This window comes from Palaemon carinicauda, chromosome 16 (genome assembly GCF_036898095.1).
Source record: "Palaemon carinicauda isolate YSFRI2023 chromosome 16, ASM3689809v2, whole genome shotgun sequence".
NCBI classification, from domain to species: domain Eukaryota; kingdom Metazoa; phylum Arthropoda; class Malacostraca; order Decapoda; family Palaemonidae; genus Palaemon; species Palaemon carinicauda.
In genome coordinates, this window is record NC_090740.1 from 130,331,506 (window position 1) to 130,350,312 (window position 18,807).

At 38.0% G+C, this 18,807-nt stretch overlaps 1 protein-coding gene across 4 annotated transcripts in view; it reads right to left on the minus strand.

Annotated features, from left to right (window-relative positions):
- Positions 1-253: 253 nt before the first annotated feature.
- LOC137655879 (uncharacterized) overlaps positions 254-18,807 on the minus strand; it is a 1,037,971-nt gene continuing 1,019,417 nt past the window's right edge. For all 4 annotated transcript variants that reach the window (XM_068390092.1, XM_068390091.1, XM_068390094.1 and 1 more), the window contains 2 exons: positions 12,936-13,050; positions 254-1,023 (listed from right to left, as the gene is read on the minus strand). In XM_068390092.1, the coding sequence (XP_068246193.1) occupies positions 892-1,023; positions 12,936-13,050 (247 nt within the window). In that variant the 3' untranslated portion in view covers positions 254-891. The remainder of the gene's footprint in view (positions 1,024-12,935; positions 13,051-18,807) is intronic.

Here is an 18,807-nt window from a genome sequence, read left to right on the forward strand (position 1 = left end):
CTTTGATCGAAGGTCATCCTTGATATAGTCCATCCACATTCGCTTTGGTCTCCCTCCCCTTCCCTGTACCTCCATTTCCATCACTCTCCTCCAAATATACTCAAGGCAAATATTTTGCAGCATCTAATTCCTGCATATAGAAGCAAACAGAAAAGTGTCTTATGGTGTTTGTAAAAATTATCTAACAAACTTTGAGTTACCTATAGAAATACATTACAATTATTCTTTTATATCTATTAGGTTTCACATTAGATTTTTGTTTATAAAAAGAAGGTCCCTCATATTCATATAAAAAAGAAATGACACTCTCAGAAATATTTGCATTGCAATAACTGTAACACGTAGAGCTCAGAAGTAACCTAGCTTGCAGTTGTGGTTTAGCAGTTATCAAAGCTTCATTTGTCCTTTTTCATACTTGCTTATCAGATTGTTTTTTATATCAGGATCGTGAGCTCATCCACTTTTTCTTGCTTCTTTTAATGGTTTCATGTCAAGAGGTTTTGTCAGTAGAAAACTAGCCTCTATTATGGGAAGTAAAAATAAAAGATACATTATTGAAACACTGACAAAAAAGGACTATCAATGCCTAATGACTTTTCCCTTCAATTCATCTCAATATAGTGAAAAATAAGATCAAAACTGCACTATTAAGTGATTCAAAACTTATTTTCCCCTTAAATTTAGAGTGATATGTTTTGAGGAAAAAAAAAAACTTTCTAGATATCACGGTTGACTCCACAGGAAGCGGCCAATGGTGCACCTTGACGCTAGCTGGAGCCTGTCTTGTCTATAGCCTCTGGAGCACTATATTGACATCAGCATGACTTAAGAAATTTCGATTCTTCTAGACGAGATAATTCCGAGCTGTCTTGAGTCTTCTACAGAATCTAACTACAGCAAGTGATGTAGGATTAAGGGAGCCACCACTAGGATGGAGAGTCCAAGAAAGGAGGCTCCTTTGCTTAAAGCCGCCGTGCTGTGGGTACACTGTAGGCTGCCAGGTACGTACACTTTGCATCGCGTCTGAAAAAATATGATACAAAGTTAACACTTTTGCAGATATTAATGAAAAGTTTTCTTAAGATATACAACATAGGAGAGTAAAATTCTTGATTTAGATAAGAGGATTATTCATAATACATTTTATGGGGTTTACCATGTTTGTGAAAATCGTTGGAAAACCACACTAAGTGTTATTGTTCATTTAGAAATCCACACGCCACTTTAGTTTAGCAATGTGTCGAAATTCAAATAGTTATTTTAGTAATATTTTTTTGTAAAGTAGGATATTGGTCACTTCATTACTAGACAAATATTAACAAATTGATATGCACACGCTCATAATCATACACATACATTGGGTTATTCCTCTTCCAGCAAATCAGATTTAAAGCTGAAGGATTTTGGCATAAATTATGTAACAGCAACACTTCTAATTTTATTTTATGGATTGCTATGTTTTGAAGGGAAGGATTAAGTTGTCTTGCAGCTCTCTTGTATTCAACCTTTTGTCGATACCTTATTTTAATTATTGTTTGTATGACATCAATGCCATAATATATAATTTTATTTTCCTTGTAAAGTTTTCCTAATGATAAGGCTAAGTTATTGACTAAAACTACTGATGCCTAAATTTTAAACAAATTGAGCTGTGCAGTAATAAATTTTATTTTAAAACCATGGCAATCACAAGAAAGGGTACAGGATATTAGAAGAGGGCTTCTGTTTAATGGCTAATGCCCTAAGGGCTCTAGCTATGTATCCACAAATTTGTTCCTACAAGTATAAAAAAAAAAAAAGTTAAACAGTTAATGACAGGTGTTGGGTGAGGCCAAAAGCCACACTAAAATATTTTAATTTTCATTGTTTCCTTTCTTTACTGGGCTATTTTCCCTGCTGGAGGAGGCCCCGGGCTTATAGCATTATGCTTTTCCAACTAGGGTTGTAGCTTAGCAATTGATAATAATAACTGTCCAAAGCACTTCACTTACGTTTTCAGCCGCAACAAGTACAGATGTACTATTGTGCCTTTATAGTTTTCATTTTCTTTTTCTTTCAGAAAGTGATTGCAGGTTGTTAATTGCTATGGTTGTGAAGGAAGAGATTCTTGCATACGGAAAAGGGTGGACCTAATATCTTGTTTTTGTTAAACTGGTTCTTGGTTCACACACTATAGGCGGCCCCAGGGCTGAAAACACTTGTTGATCCGGTGCCTTAGTTCCTTGTATAATCTCTCATGACCCAGTCACCCATTTTTTGCCTCCTTCCCATTCTGTTGCCTCCAACACTTGTACCTGTGGGTTTGGGACCTGCTCCCCTGCGAGTGCCTAACTCACCCCCATGATGCAGTATTGGTCAGGGTTGTGGATTCTGCTTTAGCAACTCCTCTCGGGGGAGTGTTGTTGGTCCCTCACAACTAGATACCTCTGCTTGCACAGTCTGAGATGAGGATTGGAAAGAGGTGGAAACGCGAGTGTTATTCTTCCTTCTCTGACTCCTCTTACTCACCATCCTCTCCAACTTCTGACTGTTTCCGACATCTCTAAGAGGAACAAGAGAGGTCAAGGAAGTCCAATCTGCCATAATTGTAAGGAAACTGAGACTTTTTGACACCACCTCTAATCAATGTGGCGGGGATTGACTGTACCAGTGGCAATTGCCCTGGGGGAGACTATGCCACAGTCTTGTATTTCGCCTACCCAGGACAGTGGCTCAGGTCCCCAGCCACCCTGGTAGCCAGGTGGGATAGGTGTGTACAGTCCCATGTTTTGTCCCCCATGACTGATGCACTGGGACAGGGCAAGGCCCCATGCCACAGTTACTGTGGTAGCTATTTTGGACGAGTTTAAGGCCCCATACAATTGTTGGGCCTCAGTTAATGGAAAACCCATCTTCCTTTCTACCTGGGCATTGGACTCCTGCTCCTCCCTAAACTGTGATACTTCAGTAAAGCGAGTTAAGTAATGGGGCTAGCATTACATGCTTGTGTACAATGAAAGAGAGTTGGGGATGGAGGGACCTTCTTCCAATGTCTCGAGCCACAGGGCCGTTGTTGTCCACCCACCTGATCCAGCTGAAGGACGAAGAGTTTGAGGAATCCTTCCATTACTACCGTGTTCAAGATCAGGGATTTTTCCATGCTGTCGTCAGCTATCCCTGGACATCAATCCTTGATTATGTTGCTGGATTTGTCTTTGAGACAGAAAAAATGTATTCTTGAGGGGGGATGAACTGAAAAAGTAACCAGTCATATACTCTTCCCTGGCTGGCCAAGGAGTCATTGGGATTTGTCTTTCCCTAAGTCACCGGACCTAGGACTGGTGACGACGGATGGAGAGAGGCAACCTTGGTTCCGCCTTTGGGGAGTGCCTTGGTTATTGAGAGCCACTTTGGTGCCATCCATATGGCTATCCTGGTCGAATCTAGTTAGTTTGGCCATAGATAGAGTTGATGACCAGATCTGTAGATCTGAGAACCCTCCACCTGCCAGTCAGTCAAACAAGACCCCCTTCACTCTCGAGGCAGACAGGTTCTATGCAAGCTTGCTTGTCAGCAGTTCTTTAGGTTGACCCATGAGGGTGCACAGTGATGGGAAGGCTTCTCCTTAGAGACTGAATGCAGAGGGCATGGCCTTCTTGTCCTTGTAGTCAGAGGCTATGGTTTGTCAACAATATCCACTTTCCAAGCAGTCTCCTGACTTGACAAGTAGTCAGGTGCAGTGATGTACTTCGCCAAGTCAACTGGGCTATTAACCCTGTAGTCCTTGGATAAGTACAAGTGTCTCTTGCTGTCTGGTGGGAAGGCATTGACCATCCTGGCACAAGTCAGCAACTTGTGGGTCAACTGATTTTTAGAGGAGGGATGCTTTGGTCTCCTCATTCCCAAAACAAGTTAGTTCTGAGGTAGAGCTCTGTCATTTCAGAACTCGGGGCGATTTTGGTCAGGAAGGCCCTTCAGGATTGCTTGCACAGCCCCTTTGAGCCACCCAACCAGTTCCTTTTAGGTAATGAGGCAGCTGAAGAAATGGGATACATTGTTACCAGCTTTCCCCTTGGATACATTGTTACCAGCTTTCCCCTTCTCTTACTGCCGAGAGAAGGGAGTTATTTGTCATGCCTCTGGCAACCTATTAGAGACATAGGGGGAGGGCGAGTCATGGGTGTTAGGAGTCCTTCAGGACGGTTGCTAACAGCCCCTCCCCTTACTTGCTTAACAATTGAGTTATCCATTCCTCCAACACTGGAGAGATCCCGGCATTGCGGACATAAGTAGGAATTCAACTTTTCACTGTTGTCACAATCTGGGTATTCTGAAAATTGAGGAAAAGTCCAATCTCTTAGCCAAGACAAGGTTGAAGTATTTAGGTTGGTTAGTAGACAAAGCATCACCAAGAGTGTCAGTTAGACAAGCATATTTGCATGCCCAAGGAGGTAGTACATCTGTTTCTGTCCAAGACAAAAATATCACTTGGCTGTACAGTCTTCTCGGCAACCTTTTCTCTCTGGAAAAGCATGTTTCTCAAGCGTCCAGGTTCGCCAGAGATCTCCTATCCCTTCCACTGCCAGCAGGACAGGAGGCTTGGACAATCTTACCATACTGGCTGAAAGAGGATATCCTTGCAGGAGTCCCACTCGACCTTCTGCCCCCCCCCCCCCCCACACACACCTGGTCATCTCAGAGTTGTTGTTAGAAGTAGCAGCATCTACATGACATCCCAGGCTTGGGGGCTATGACTGAAAGCTCTGGGCAATCTGGTCGTGTGTGTGTGTGTACAACATTCTGGAAAGCTAACACCTTTTATAGCTCTGCAAGGATTCCAAAATGTTGAGGAGGCTTTCGTTGGTATAGTGCACTACCGTAGTGGCTTATGTCTAACAAAGGGCAAGTTCCAGTACGCACTCCGCCAGCTGACAAAGCAGATGCACATGGGGACAGCATTCCATCCCATAGAGTTGCAAGCCAAATACATTCTGGCTAAGATGAATATACTAGTAGACACGCAGTTACCAGGGGAGGGTTTTAAGGCCAATGGTTTAAAACATCCATGCGTAATGGAGAGGCCTATGGTTTTTGGGGTTTTAAAGGTTTAAAGGCCACTCGTGAATGGCAGAGGAAAGGGACAGTGACATTGCCCTAGAGTGACCATATATATATTTGATCAGTGCTCAAGCCCCTTCTCCACCCAAGCTAGGACCAGGGAGGGCGATCCAATGGCTGCTGATGACTCGGCAGGTAGACCTATACGCTCCCCCAAAACCTTCCATCCTTAGCTCACAAGGATGGTGAGGTTGGGCACATTAAAGGAACTAACAAGCTTGAGTGGGACTCGAACCCCAGTCTGGCGTTTACCAGGCAGAAACTTTACCAATAGGCCTGTTTACCTCTCCCATGGTCCAGATCTGTGGGCTAGTTACCCATGTTTTCTCCCATGGTCCAGATCTGTGGGCTGTGTTTGAAGTTACCTTCCAACACCCAGAGATCACATGGATGGTTATGCCCTTCCTCTGCTCAGTCCTGTTTCGTCTGCTAATATACCATGAGGGTGATAACGCTAGCTCTCAGGTTGATCCGATGCCTTCAAGATAGCCTCATACCAAATGGTAACCCATTCTGCCCTGTCGAGATCTCGAGAGAACTTTATGGCAGCCTCATACCAAATGGTAACCCATTCTGCCCTGTCGAGATCTCGAGAGAACCTTATGGCCCTTACTTTCCCAGGGAGAGTGGGCCCTCCTCTGTGATTGCTGTCGCATAATTTCTAGAACAGATAGCATATTTCCTCGTTTTCCTTCATTGAAAGGACCTCAATCACTGCTGTCAAGGCTGCCACTTACTCAGCCTTGGGCATGGTTTTTTGACAAAAGAAAATACACCTCTCCTCCTCATAGGAGTTGTCAATGCTCATGAGAAGCTTCAAACAGTCTTGCTCATCTCAGGACCTTAGGCCCCAGAGGGGGACGTTTAAGCCTTTGAGAAGGCCGTCAAGCAATGTTCCGACTAAAAGTTGTCTCTACTGCCTTGGCATTGAGAAGAGTTAAGGCAAGTTATACAGTCTCTCTGCCTGTGTCTCCCATGCTGAAGGGTTGAAGGAGCTCTTATAGTTTGGTGCCAGGTTGTATGGTCAAAACTCGGAATCTGCCCGGGCACGACGTCGGGTTCGACCCCTTCTACAACCTCTTTATATGTGAAGAGTGTGGTGGCATAGGGAGGAGATTCTTTTGTGTCCCTTGAAGGCTCTTCGGCTCTAAAACAGATCCGGCACCTTCTTCGGCTCTAAAACAGATCCGGCACCTTAGATCAAAGTGTCAGTGACTCTTCCTCATGACTGGCAGAACCAAGAAAGAGGTGTCTGGGAACAAAATCTCTTTCTGACTTTGTGAGACGATACGTAATGCACATGCTTCGACTACTCATAGTGTTAAGGCACCAGTTAGGGGAATCTTGCAGTCAAGCAGGTGCTGAAGGTAGGATTTGTATGTACCAGACCACTTTCAGGTACCACATGGGCTTTGATGCCTTTGCACTTTGTGTGGGCTGCTCTAGTGGTAATTTAGCAAGTACCAGCTCTCATGCAGGACAGTAAGCATGTAGTCTGTGGTAGGATATAGATACAAGTCTGGAATGAAGGCAGAATGACTAACTCTTCCTTCATTCTTTCTGCCCCTCTCTTGGGGATGAAGCAGTGATAACGTTACTCACTGAATCCAATGATGCTATTACACTACACTTCTGAGCTTAATTTTTCAGAACCTAGAGAAGTTCATCCTCATCATCCATAGACAAGGGAGAGTATGGAATATAAACAAACCCATTGATCATCATACACCAGGTGCAACACTACAGACTGCTATCCCTTTGGTGAAAAGAGATCCCTCCTTTGGCCATGCATCAATCTACTTTTACAGGACAGGGCCTAACAGCCTATTCATCCTTGTGATTGACCCGATAGGTGGTTACTGGAGACATTTCGTTTGCTCTTGTATGGAACCTGGTAGATTGGCATTTCCAAGGGTGAAAAAGAACCAACCCATTCACTTTAAGGGGACTTCCTACTAGAAGGACAAAAGATTTTTACATGGGTAGGGACAAATCATTCTTTCTAGATATCAAAACCTGAGTCCTTGTGGTAAATTTCTCACCTCAACCAACCCTCTGCTCTATCCTCAGCTGAAAGGTCATAAGTGAAGAGCTTTTTACAAGGATAGGGATGGGTTGAACGCTCACCACATGCTGTTAACTACTGTAGTTCGTGTGCCTTGCCTAATAACATTACCTACTTGAAGGCCTGAGGTTTTTTATAACTAAATACAAATTACTCTTAAAATGTATGCAGTTACTTTTACTCTGGAAAGTTGTTGTACAAGAGGGAAGTATACAAAAAAAGGGAGGATAATGACACATTGCTTCTTAATGATGAAATGGAGATGTCTGAAAGGAAATAAGTACGTTGTCAGTGTTCCGAAAACTTTTATAGTGCTTTAGTACATACATTTAAATCAGGGAATGATCGTGCAGCAGCTTTCTTGGATCTATTTCTTTCATAAAAATAAAGTATTAATAGCATGGATGGGACGAAAAATTTTATATTGTTTAAAGTTCTGGCAAATTTTTATCCACATGAATCTTGGTATGATTTAAATATTTCCCCAATCATGCTTTTAACAGTTACCGACTATTTGTAAAGTATTTTTTCCAATTTTTCCTCAATCATGCTTTCCAGTTACTGACTAATTGTAAAGTATTTTTTAAAATTTTTCCTCAATCATGCTTTCCAGTTACTGACTAATTGTAAAGTATTTTTAAAATTTTTCCTCAATCATGCTTTCCAGTTACCGACTATTTGTAAGTATTTTTTTCAATATTTCCTCAATCATGTTTTCCAATTACCGACTATTTGTAAAGTATTTTTTTCAATATTTCTTCAAACATGCTTTTAACAGTTACCGACTATTTGTAAAGTATTTTTTCCAATTTTTCCTCAATCATGCTTTCCAGTTACCGACTATTTGTAAAGTATTTTTTTCAATTTTTCCTCAATCATGCTTTCCAGTTACCGACTATTTGTAAAGTATTTTTTTCAATATTTCTTCAAACATGCTTTTAACAGTTACCGACTATTTGTAAAGTATTTTTTCCAATTTTTCCTCAATCATGCTTTCCAGTTACCGACTATTTGTAAAGTATTTTTTTCAATTTTTCCTCAATCATGCTTTCCAGTTACCGACTATTTGTAAAGTATTTTTCCTACATATAAGAAAGTAACACTAGTTCAAGTCTTACATGAACTGGAACAAAGGTTTTCATTTTCATTCGCCAGCCTTACTTGCAGTCGAAACTCAATTCTGGCCCGTCAAGAGGTCACTTCAATTTCCTCCTTAAACTAAAAATACGCATTTTTGCATTCCTGAAGGGAATGGGTGATTGTATAACGCAGACACTGAATGGCCTCGTAATATGCATTTTTCGTATTCCTGTAGGAATTGCTTCATTCCGTGATCAGTTATTTAAGAATAGTATATCTATGAAGGACACTCCAAAATTAAACAATTGTTCTCTGGTTTTTGGTAGTGCGATAGCCTCTGTACATGGTACAGAGGCTATCTTCCACTATCTTGGGTTGGAGTTCTCTTGCTTGAGGGTACACTCGAGCACACTATTCTATCTTATTTCTCTTCCTCTTGTTTTGTTGAAGTTTTTATAGTTTATTTAGGGAGATATTTATTTTAATGCCGTTACTCTTCTTAAAATATTCTAATTTCCTTTTTTCCTTTCCTCACTGAGCTATTTTCCCTGCTGGGCTTATAACATCCTGTTTCCAACTAGGGTTGTAGCTTAGCAAGTAATAATAACAATACCGTTATTCTCTCTCTCTCTCTCTCTCTCTCTCTCTCTCTCTCTCTCTCAAGGAAAGAGATGTTGGTGGTGTGTGTTTGTGGGACCGAGTAGCCACATCCCTTGGGAGCGTTCCAGCCCCATTGGCCGAAGGCGCAACACGAGGTTATTGGAAATTACAAAAAACGTCTTTCCCATAATGCATTTGCCCCATCGTCGGACCTTTTCCCCCACTTTTTATTATTTCGAAGTTATTTTCCCATTCCCCAAAAGATGGCTGTTTTCGAAATGGCTTTCATAAGTGCGGATGCCTACTTCTCTTATCAAATTAACTGTAAATGTTCAGGACATCTCTTGACGATAGAATTATTTTAGGGACTATGGAAACTATATTAATTTCTGGTAACTATTGCTACTGCAATTTGAGGACTTTATATTTCCGTTAAATGGATTGACATTTTTGCTGAAAGTTTAGATGAAACATCACAGCGTATATATATATATATATATATATATGTATGTGTACAGTCCTTAACCACGCGATAATAGCAACGCAAGTTAGGAAAACGGATATTCAAGTTTGGATTGTAGCTATCCTCTTAAATCATTATTCTAGGCGCATAAGGTAATCTGTGTGTAGACAAAGACCCATGATTCGAGAGAGAGAGAGAGAGAGAGAGAGAGAGAGAGAGAATGATTTGGATTGCTTTTAGTTTTTTAAAAAACAGGGGAGGAGACTATCAAAATTTCTTTTAGGGTCACACAAAAAAATATCTGGGCTGAACTTGGGGTGTTTTAATGCTGCACATTAAAAATTTGTAAATATGGAAAGAGAATATATATAATATGTCCAATTGTTTGTATATTTCCATTTTTCAAACTGGGAAAAGATAAAAAAAATGTAAAAGTATTATTTTCTTTAAGTTACTATTGATATACTAATTGTCCAAGGATAAAATACAGAGAAAAAACATGTATTATAAAATGACCACTGACGATAATACAAAATATACTACGAACACCTATTGAAACCTTCGTTAATTTTTATTTTAAATATCAAGTCCATAATCTTATGAAGGGTGTTTTTTATAGGTAAACAAAAGCAAACGTTTCGACGGTGACTTACTCTGAGGAGGAATCAAACTTAAAAATCCAATACTTAGGATAGATATTTTTTACGGAGACCTTTTGACTCTCTCTCTCTCTCTCTCTCTCTCTCTCTCTCTCTCTCTCTCTAATATACATTCTTATGAGTCTTGGTCGGTTCTCAAGTAGTTACTACGTTCAGAAACTATGTCTGGTTTATTTCGGGGAAAAAATCGCACAAGAATCATTACCAGAACTACGTTTTACTAATAGGAGTTTAATAATTAATACAATTTTAGGTGAGCAATTTCTTGCAATACCTAACAATAGAAATCTTATCCAAATCTAATTCCAAAAATAATAATTGAAAAGATTGACTACAAACAATCTCCAACGTAAAATGAATAAATATATCTACCATGGAGTTGTAAAGCTTCTATTCCATGATAATATTGAAAGAAGTTGAAGACTATGATACAGATGAGTAATGAATTTCATGGCGTTTAAGTAAAACCTTGGGGAAATGTTTGTAATAAATGGCAAAGAAAAACAATAGTGAAATTGCTGATGAACGACCAGGCAGAATATCTCTAGTCATCTTCTGGAAATGCAAAGGGAAGGTCGCTCACGACAACCTTTGTTCGTTTCGTATAGGGCCATAGCCTCTGTACCATGGTCTTTCAATGTCTTGGGGTAGAGTTCTCTTGCATGAGGGTACACTAGGACAATATTGTATCTTATTTCTCTTCATCTTTTTTTTTTTTAAGTTTTTAAAGTTATGAAAGATTTATTTGAATGTTGTTGCTGTTCTTAAAATATTTCATTTTATAGTTTCTTACTTCTCTTGTATTTTCTTAATTTCCTTTCTTCACTGGGCAGTTTTTCATGTTGGAGTTCTCGGGTTTATAGCATCCTGCTTTTCCAACTTGGGTTGTAGCTTACCAAATAATAATAATAATAATAATAATAATAATTATAATTATTATTATTATTGGAAAATCTATGACACCCTCTCCAGGCTCACATGAAAGAGTCCGCAGCGGATAGTCCCCAGGAAAGTGAAAATCCAGGACTATGCATTCGTAATCTGCGTGCATTAGAAGAGCAACAGGTGCCCAGTCCCTTTCATACAGAGATACGTGACGATCCCTTGTACCCCAACGATTCCAGGACACTGGATGCATTTAATAATGCCGTAACAGGCCTTCACACTACACCCTTAACGGTGTGTTTTTTAGCAACTGTCTGTGAAAGTTAGGTCATCTTGAAGACACCTGTATATTTGACGATTCAGCTAAATCTTGTTGCTATGGTGACTTTATAGGTTCACGTACCACTTGTTGAGTATATGGCAAGACCATTTAGTATGTTGCCAATTTCAGTTAGTTGAAATTGATTAAAGTTTTATATAAAATCTTCGTGTTTTATTGTTGTAATACTTATCAAGATTGAATACGTTTTGGATAACAGAATAACAAATTATATATATATATATATATATATATATATATATTATTATTATTATTATTATTATTATTATTATTATTATTACTTGCTAAGCTACAACCCTAGTTGGAAAAACAAGATGCTATAAGCCCAGGGGCCCCAACAGGGAAAATAGCCCAGTGAGGAAAGAAAACATGGAAAAATAATATATTTTAAGAACAATGACATTTAAAGAAATATTTCCTATATAAACTATGAAAACTTCAACAAAACAAGAGGAAGAGAAACGAGATAGAATAGTGTGCCCGTATGTACCCTCAAGCAAGAGAACTCTATCCCAAGACTAGAAAACAATGGTTTGATTTTGAAGCGTCCTATTCTAGAAGAGCTGCTTACCATAGCTAAAGAGTCTTTTCTACCCTTACCAAGAGGAAAGTAGCCACTGGACAATTGCAGTGCAGTAGTTAACCCCTTGGGTGAAGAAGAATTGTTTGGTAATCTCAAGTGTTGCCAGGTGTATGAGGACAGAGGAGAATCTGTAAAGAATAGGCCAGACTATTCGATATGTGTAGGAAAAGGGAAAATGAACCGTAACCAGGGAGGAGGATCCAATGTAGTACTGTCTGGCCAGTCAAAGGACCACATAACTCTGTCGCGGTAGTATCTCAATACTATAATATATTTATACATACAGTATATATAATATATATATTTATAAATACTAATATATATATGTATATGGATAAATATCAACACAACATCGTGTTCAAATAAATAAATTTCTACCTCATACTTGGGATCGAACGCTAGCCCCTTCTAATGAAAGGCCAGGTCGACCTGGCCTTTCATTAGAAGGGGCTAGCGTTCGATCCCAAGTATGAGGTAGAAATTTATTTCTATTTGAACACGATGTTGTGTTGATATTTATCCATATTGACTCATTAGGGGTAATTTGAATGAATTACTACCAATTGTGTCACGTGGTGGCCCGGGAAATTGGGTAAAACTCGCTGGTAAGAGACTGATGTCTCGCCAGGTAAATCCTCGGACAGCTGGTAGCGTCAGGTTCCAATTTCTTTTATGGGCTCTCGTGACATGGTTGGTTTCGACCTGGCCTTTCATTAGAGGGGGCTAGCGTTCGATCCCAAGTATGAGGTAGAAATTTATTTCTATATGTATATATATATATAAACTATATATATATATATATATATATATAAATATGAATGTATAAACAGTATATATATATATATTTAAATACTAATATATATATATATATATATATATATTTAAATACTAATATTATATATATATATAAGTATATATATAAATACTAATAAATATATATGTATATATGAATACTTATATATATATATAATATATATATATATATATATATATAGGTAGAACAATTAGTCTTTTGAATTCATCAAATACCTATCTCTGCGACGTAAGTTACATAATACCACACCACGCAATCACAGGATCATTAAGTAGCAGGCTGCTTTATGTGTTAAGCACTCAAAACTCTCTCTCTCTCTCTCTCTCTCTCTCTCTCTCTCTCCCCTTACCTGTATTATGGGTCCAGCTGTTCGATAAGAATACTCTTCGATGAAATTAGCGGCCTGTGTTCCACACTCCTTTTCAGCAGCGGATGTCACGCACATCAGGTAATCGTGAAAGGCACTGTCAAAGGAAAAATGCAATAAGCAAGCAATACAGAAATATGACGAGTAAAGGAAATTACTTGTGTATATATATGTATGCATATATATATATATATATATATATATTATATACAGTATATACAGTATATATATATATATATATTATATATATATATATATATATATTATATACAGTATATATATATATATATATATATATATATATATATATATATATATATATATATATATATATATAAAACAGGAGAGCAGGAATACTTGGAATAGTCTTGCCTTAATCATTTAACATCATCAACACATGTGACTGCGGTCCTTTACCAGTATTATAAAATTATATAAATGAAGACAACGTAATAAAAATCGAAAGGTCAAACGAAAAATAAACAACACTCAGAGAAGATGATCAAAAAAACCCATAGATGAACACGAGAATGATTCGTGAGGAATATGACTATAGTCAATTTCTTTTAGCGATGCAGATTTGCACCGACTCGCAGCGGTGCCCTTTTAGCTCGGATAAGTTTCCTGATCGCTGATTGGTTGGACGAGATAATTCTAACCAATCAGCGATCAGGGAAATTTTCCGAGCTAAAAGGGCACCGCTGCGAGTCGGTGCAAATCTGCCTCGATAAAAGAAATGGACTATAGGCAATGTATAATTGCGTAGAGGTGGTCTGGTTGTGGAAGGAAGGTGACCGTGACAGCTGAGATTCTTGATGTACAGGCATTCTGGAGGGAGCGAAACTGGTGGACACGGCGGAACGTTGTCAGATGTTTGGGAAGAGAATTTCGAAATGGTTATCCCGAATATATGGGGTTTTATACGTGGATTTGAATGACTGCAATGACTGACACCTCTATGGGAATCAATGTGTCCCTTCATCAATCGTCGGGTAGACCAGATATAATTTCCAATATATTATGAATAATATGAGACCGTATCAAAGGGTGTAGACTATTTGAACTTGAAATGTTTGTCCAATGTGTTGGTCAATATAACCTTATACATGTGGATGCAAAGTGTTCAAAGCTGAGGCGAGCTTACGACTCAAAAATACATCTTTTCTATATGGTAATGATATATACACCTACTTAGGAAGTTTGAGATGATTAAACTTTAAATGAAAATACTTGAAAGTTTACTTTATAGTAATTTACCCTACAAAACAATTTATGTTTTTATACAAACATTAAAAAACACAATACTGAATAAAAACCAATGTAAATATACAAACAAGTTTTTATCTAGTCCTTATATGGGAATGGTTTTGCGAAACATTGATTTCATGTAAAATAAAGGAGAGAGGTAAATCCAGTTTATTATTAAACTTCAGCTTACCAAAGGCGAAAATTTGATATATATTAATCTCCATTTCTGAGTGGAGATACCTTAACGTGGTCAAGTTGGTTCGCTGTGAGCTTTTAGACAAAATCTCTTAATCATCACCAATCCGCAGCTGGCCTTCGTGGTGATGAAAACTGGCCAAATCCCAGACATGGATAAAGATATGTCTGGAGCCTTTGTCATGCAGTGCACTAGAAACGACTGCATTTGTTGCTCTCTCTCTCTCTCTCTCTCTCTCTCTCTCTCTCTCTCTCTCTCTCTCTCTCTCTCTCTCTCCTCTCTCTCTCTCTCTCTCTCTCTCTCTCTCTCTCTCTCTCTCTCTCTCTCTCTATATATATATATATATATTTACATAAACACACACACATATATATATATATATATATATATATATATATATATATATATATATATATATATATATATATATATATATATATATATACATACATATACATACATATACGCAATTTTCCTGTCCCTTTTACTTTACCTCAGCAGACAAGGGGTACCCAATGAAAAGAGTTGAGGGGTTGGAGGTATGTACATAAAGATACGCTTACACAGTAAATTCATTCAAGCATTGCATCAATCAGTCGAAATATCCTAAGACAGGAATCGTACATAATAAATCGAATTGGCCGCCATTTATTCCTTAAAGGTAACCTACTTAATGAAAACTGTATATTAAAAATCTATTCTATTTACCTCAATAAAACTCTTGTTACTGATGCAAAGGACGCGCAATGCAATGCTGCCTTTCGATTTTCCAGTTTGTTTTTCTTAAATTTGTAAAATGGCATCAATGAAAAGGTTCAATACGAAACGCAAAAAGTTTCCCCGTAGAAAAGAAATCAGGAAAAATCAAACTACATAAAAACGAATCGAGTAGTTCGAATCTATTTGGACACTTTACCTTTTTTTTTTATTCTGTTCCTTTTTTTCACTCGCAATGTTTTGCAATTAAACACATCGCTTTATGCTTTGTATTCGCTACGATGACCAGCGATAATGAGGCGTTTGCTTTTTCTTGCAGCGCACGTTGAGTTTTCAAACATGGCGAAATGGCGCTGTACATTCCCCTACTCTCTTTTTTGACTTGCTTGTTTAACCTTTGCCAAGTAGTCTGCAATGGGGATTCTCTTGCAATGAACGTATTATCTGATTGATAAGAGAGAATCTAAGCTAGAGCTGTCGTTCATCATTATTGACGCAAAGGGCCTCTGTTAGATTTCCCCATTCGTGTTTATCTTGAGCTTTTAAATCAATACTACTTCATTCATCATCTCGTACATCACGCTTCATAGTCCTCATTCATGTAGGCCTGGGACTTCCAACTCTTCTATTGCCTTGAGGAGACAAGTTAGAAGTTTGATGAACTAATTTTTATCTCTCTATGGGTAGTGCGAAGAGCATGTCCTAACCATCTCCATCTACCCCTCACCATGATCTCATTCACATATGGCCATTGAATAATCTCTATTTTAAGTTTAATTTCTCATCTTATCCTACATTTACCTTCCAATATTCTTCGAAGGCTTTGCTCTCAAATGTCATACCACTACTTACGTCCATACAGTAACACCGATCTCACTAGGCTAATTTATAACCCGATTTTAATATCTAGTTTCTGGCGATTTGATTTCCAAATTTTGCTTAACCTAGCCATTGTCCGATTTTCATTTTTCAGTCTTTCATTAAATACTATTTCTAAAGAACTAAATATTTAAGTGATTCTACCTCAATAATCCTTTCTCGTTCCAATGATATTTCATCTTCCATTGCATATTCCGTACTCATCATCTTTTTTTATATATATTTTTATACTAAATGCTTTCTGGCAAGCAATCATTGCAAATCCTGTGTGGGTCTACTAATAAGGACAGCGTCATCAGCATACTATAGATCAGCTAACTTCATATTACCAATTCAGTCTAATATTTCGCCACCATCCTCAACTGTTTTATGCATTACAAAATCCATGAGGAGTAAACAACATAGATGACGACACATTCCCTTGGAGCACTCCACTGTTCACTGCAAATCCGTTAGATAAGACTTCGCTAACATTAACTTAGTACTTGCAATGCTAATGAACTGACCTAATGAAATTTACATCATAACGCAGGATTCTTCACAAAATTGGCCGGTGCACACTATCAAAGGGTTTTTCATGGTCCACAAATGCCATCAAAAGTGTATTTTTATTTTCTACACCTTGTTGTACAACATGTCTTAAAATGAAAATTATAACAGATCCATCTCTTTGTGATGGGTATATGCTTCTTTTTCCTTGCCACTCGCTGAATTCATAGCTTTGTCAGCCTCATCTGCTTTCCTATTTTCTCTACAGTCATCCCCGGCTTTTCTTTTGACCTCGCTATCAATACTGGAATACTTAGCATGCTCTACCTTGTAATTTTCATCAATTCCTCAAAATCTTTCAACAATCAATTTCTGTCTTTGTCTCCTTTTTTATAGTATCCCAAGTATCATTTGATATCTCTGGCTTTCTCCTTGCAACTGTATGCCCCTAAATTTCACTACCATCTGACTTGATATATGTTCTTAATATCACACAATTTTTTGTTAATTGTCTGCTTTTCGTCTCTTAATGTCAGTAAGATTACAAATCGATTCCTACATTAAATTGCAAATGTTTCTCAGTGCTCATCTTCTAGAAGTTTAGTTGTATCAAACCTAGATATTCTATATAAATTTCTGTTGGTGCTTAAAGTTTGGCAATGAGGAGCTGGTGATCACTATCTGCACCTCTATAGCTTCTTACATTTCTCTGAGTCATCCTTCTCTATCTATGGGTTGAGGGTACACTATTCTATCTTAATTTTTATTTTTTTTTCTTCCTCCTGTTTTTTTTTTTTAATGGTGTGTTGGGCAGGCTCAATAGAAGTGCTATGGATGCCTGGTGGTTTATCAAGAAGCTGTCTTTTCCTTATGCTTCCTTTTCTTTTCAAAACCATCCTTACTCTCCTCCCTTCAGTTGGAGTGGCTATCCGAAAGGGTATGTAGCCTTGCATGGTGTATCGGCTCCTCCATGTTGACCAGTTATTTAGACTTTTCTTTGGTATATGGGTTTGATTCATTACTTTATTTATATTTCTGTACATATTTTTTTATTATTGTTAATTTAGTTTTCAAGTATGATGTGCCTTTTTTATTACCATTAATTCTTATGCTGTCTGTAGACACAGGGAAATCCGGGACCAGTACGTCCTAGATTTCGTCGATGTCATCTATTGTATTGCTCATGCCAATATTCAAGACCTTACACTTCCTTTCAAACTGTTTGATATTCAGTTTTGCTCAGAAACTTTGGTTTCCAATATGAGGCACTCATCCAAGCTCCTTATAATTGGTTTCAAGAAGCCAATAACTTTGAACCGGAATGCCATTCCTAGGGGTAGGGGAATGGCAGTGTATATTAGGACTGAGTACCCTGCTTCCCATAAGTCCTGCTATGAATGTGGATGTCAGGAGATTCGGGTAATGAAAGTTTGTGGCATTCATACTTCTATTTGTGTTCAATTTACGGGAATCCAGACACGGGTGACTATCTTTGATTGTCTTCTTACCACTATGGCTAAGATAAAAGATGATAGAAAGGCCTCTTTGTCTTTGTTGGTGATTTCAATGCTCACCATAGGGAGTGGTAAAATTCTGTTTCTGCTACCGATCGCCATGGCTGAAGATCTTTAGACTTTGCCTCTGAATCAGGCTGTGAGCAAATCATAAGTGACGCTACTCATAGGTCTGGTAATTGCTTGGACCTCGTATACACCGACTACACTGGCATTATAATAAGTAAGGTTAGTTATCCAGTTGGGACATCTGATCATGCTTTAATTTCATTAGTAGTGAAGACTGAGCCACCCGTCCTTGATGTATCCTACTCGTGTAAAATTTATATGAAATCTCAAGCAGACTGGAATGGGATTTTGAGTGATCTTTTGTGCTTGAATTAGTCACAATTGTATAGTAGTGTTGATCCTGTTGTCCCTTTCAATGAGAATCTAATCAACATAATTGATACAGAGCGAAAGACAATCCGTGTTTCAATGATGATGTAGACGTGCTTATTTGGAGAAACAGGAGGCCTCGCCTCACATCTTTTCACTTGGAATAACTATACTCAGCTCAGAGGTTTTGCTCAGAGAGTTCATGCTGCAACTAAAAAGGAATACAATTTAACCATAAAAGAAACCCTTTCTAGTACAACCCAATTTTCATAATACAAAACTATGATCATATATATATATATATATATATATATATATATATATATATATATATATATATATATGTATATATATATTATAGATATAATATTATATATACATATATATATATATATATATATATATATATATGTCTACGCCTATTGACGCAAAG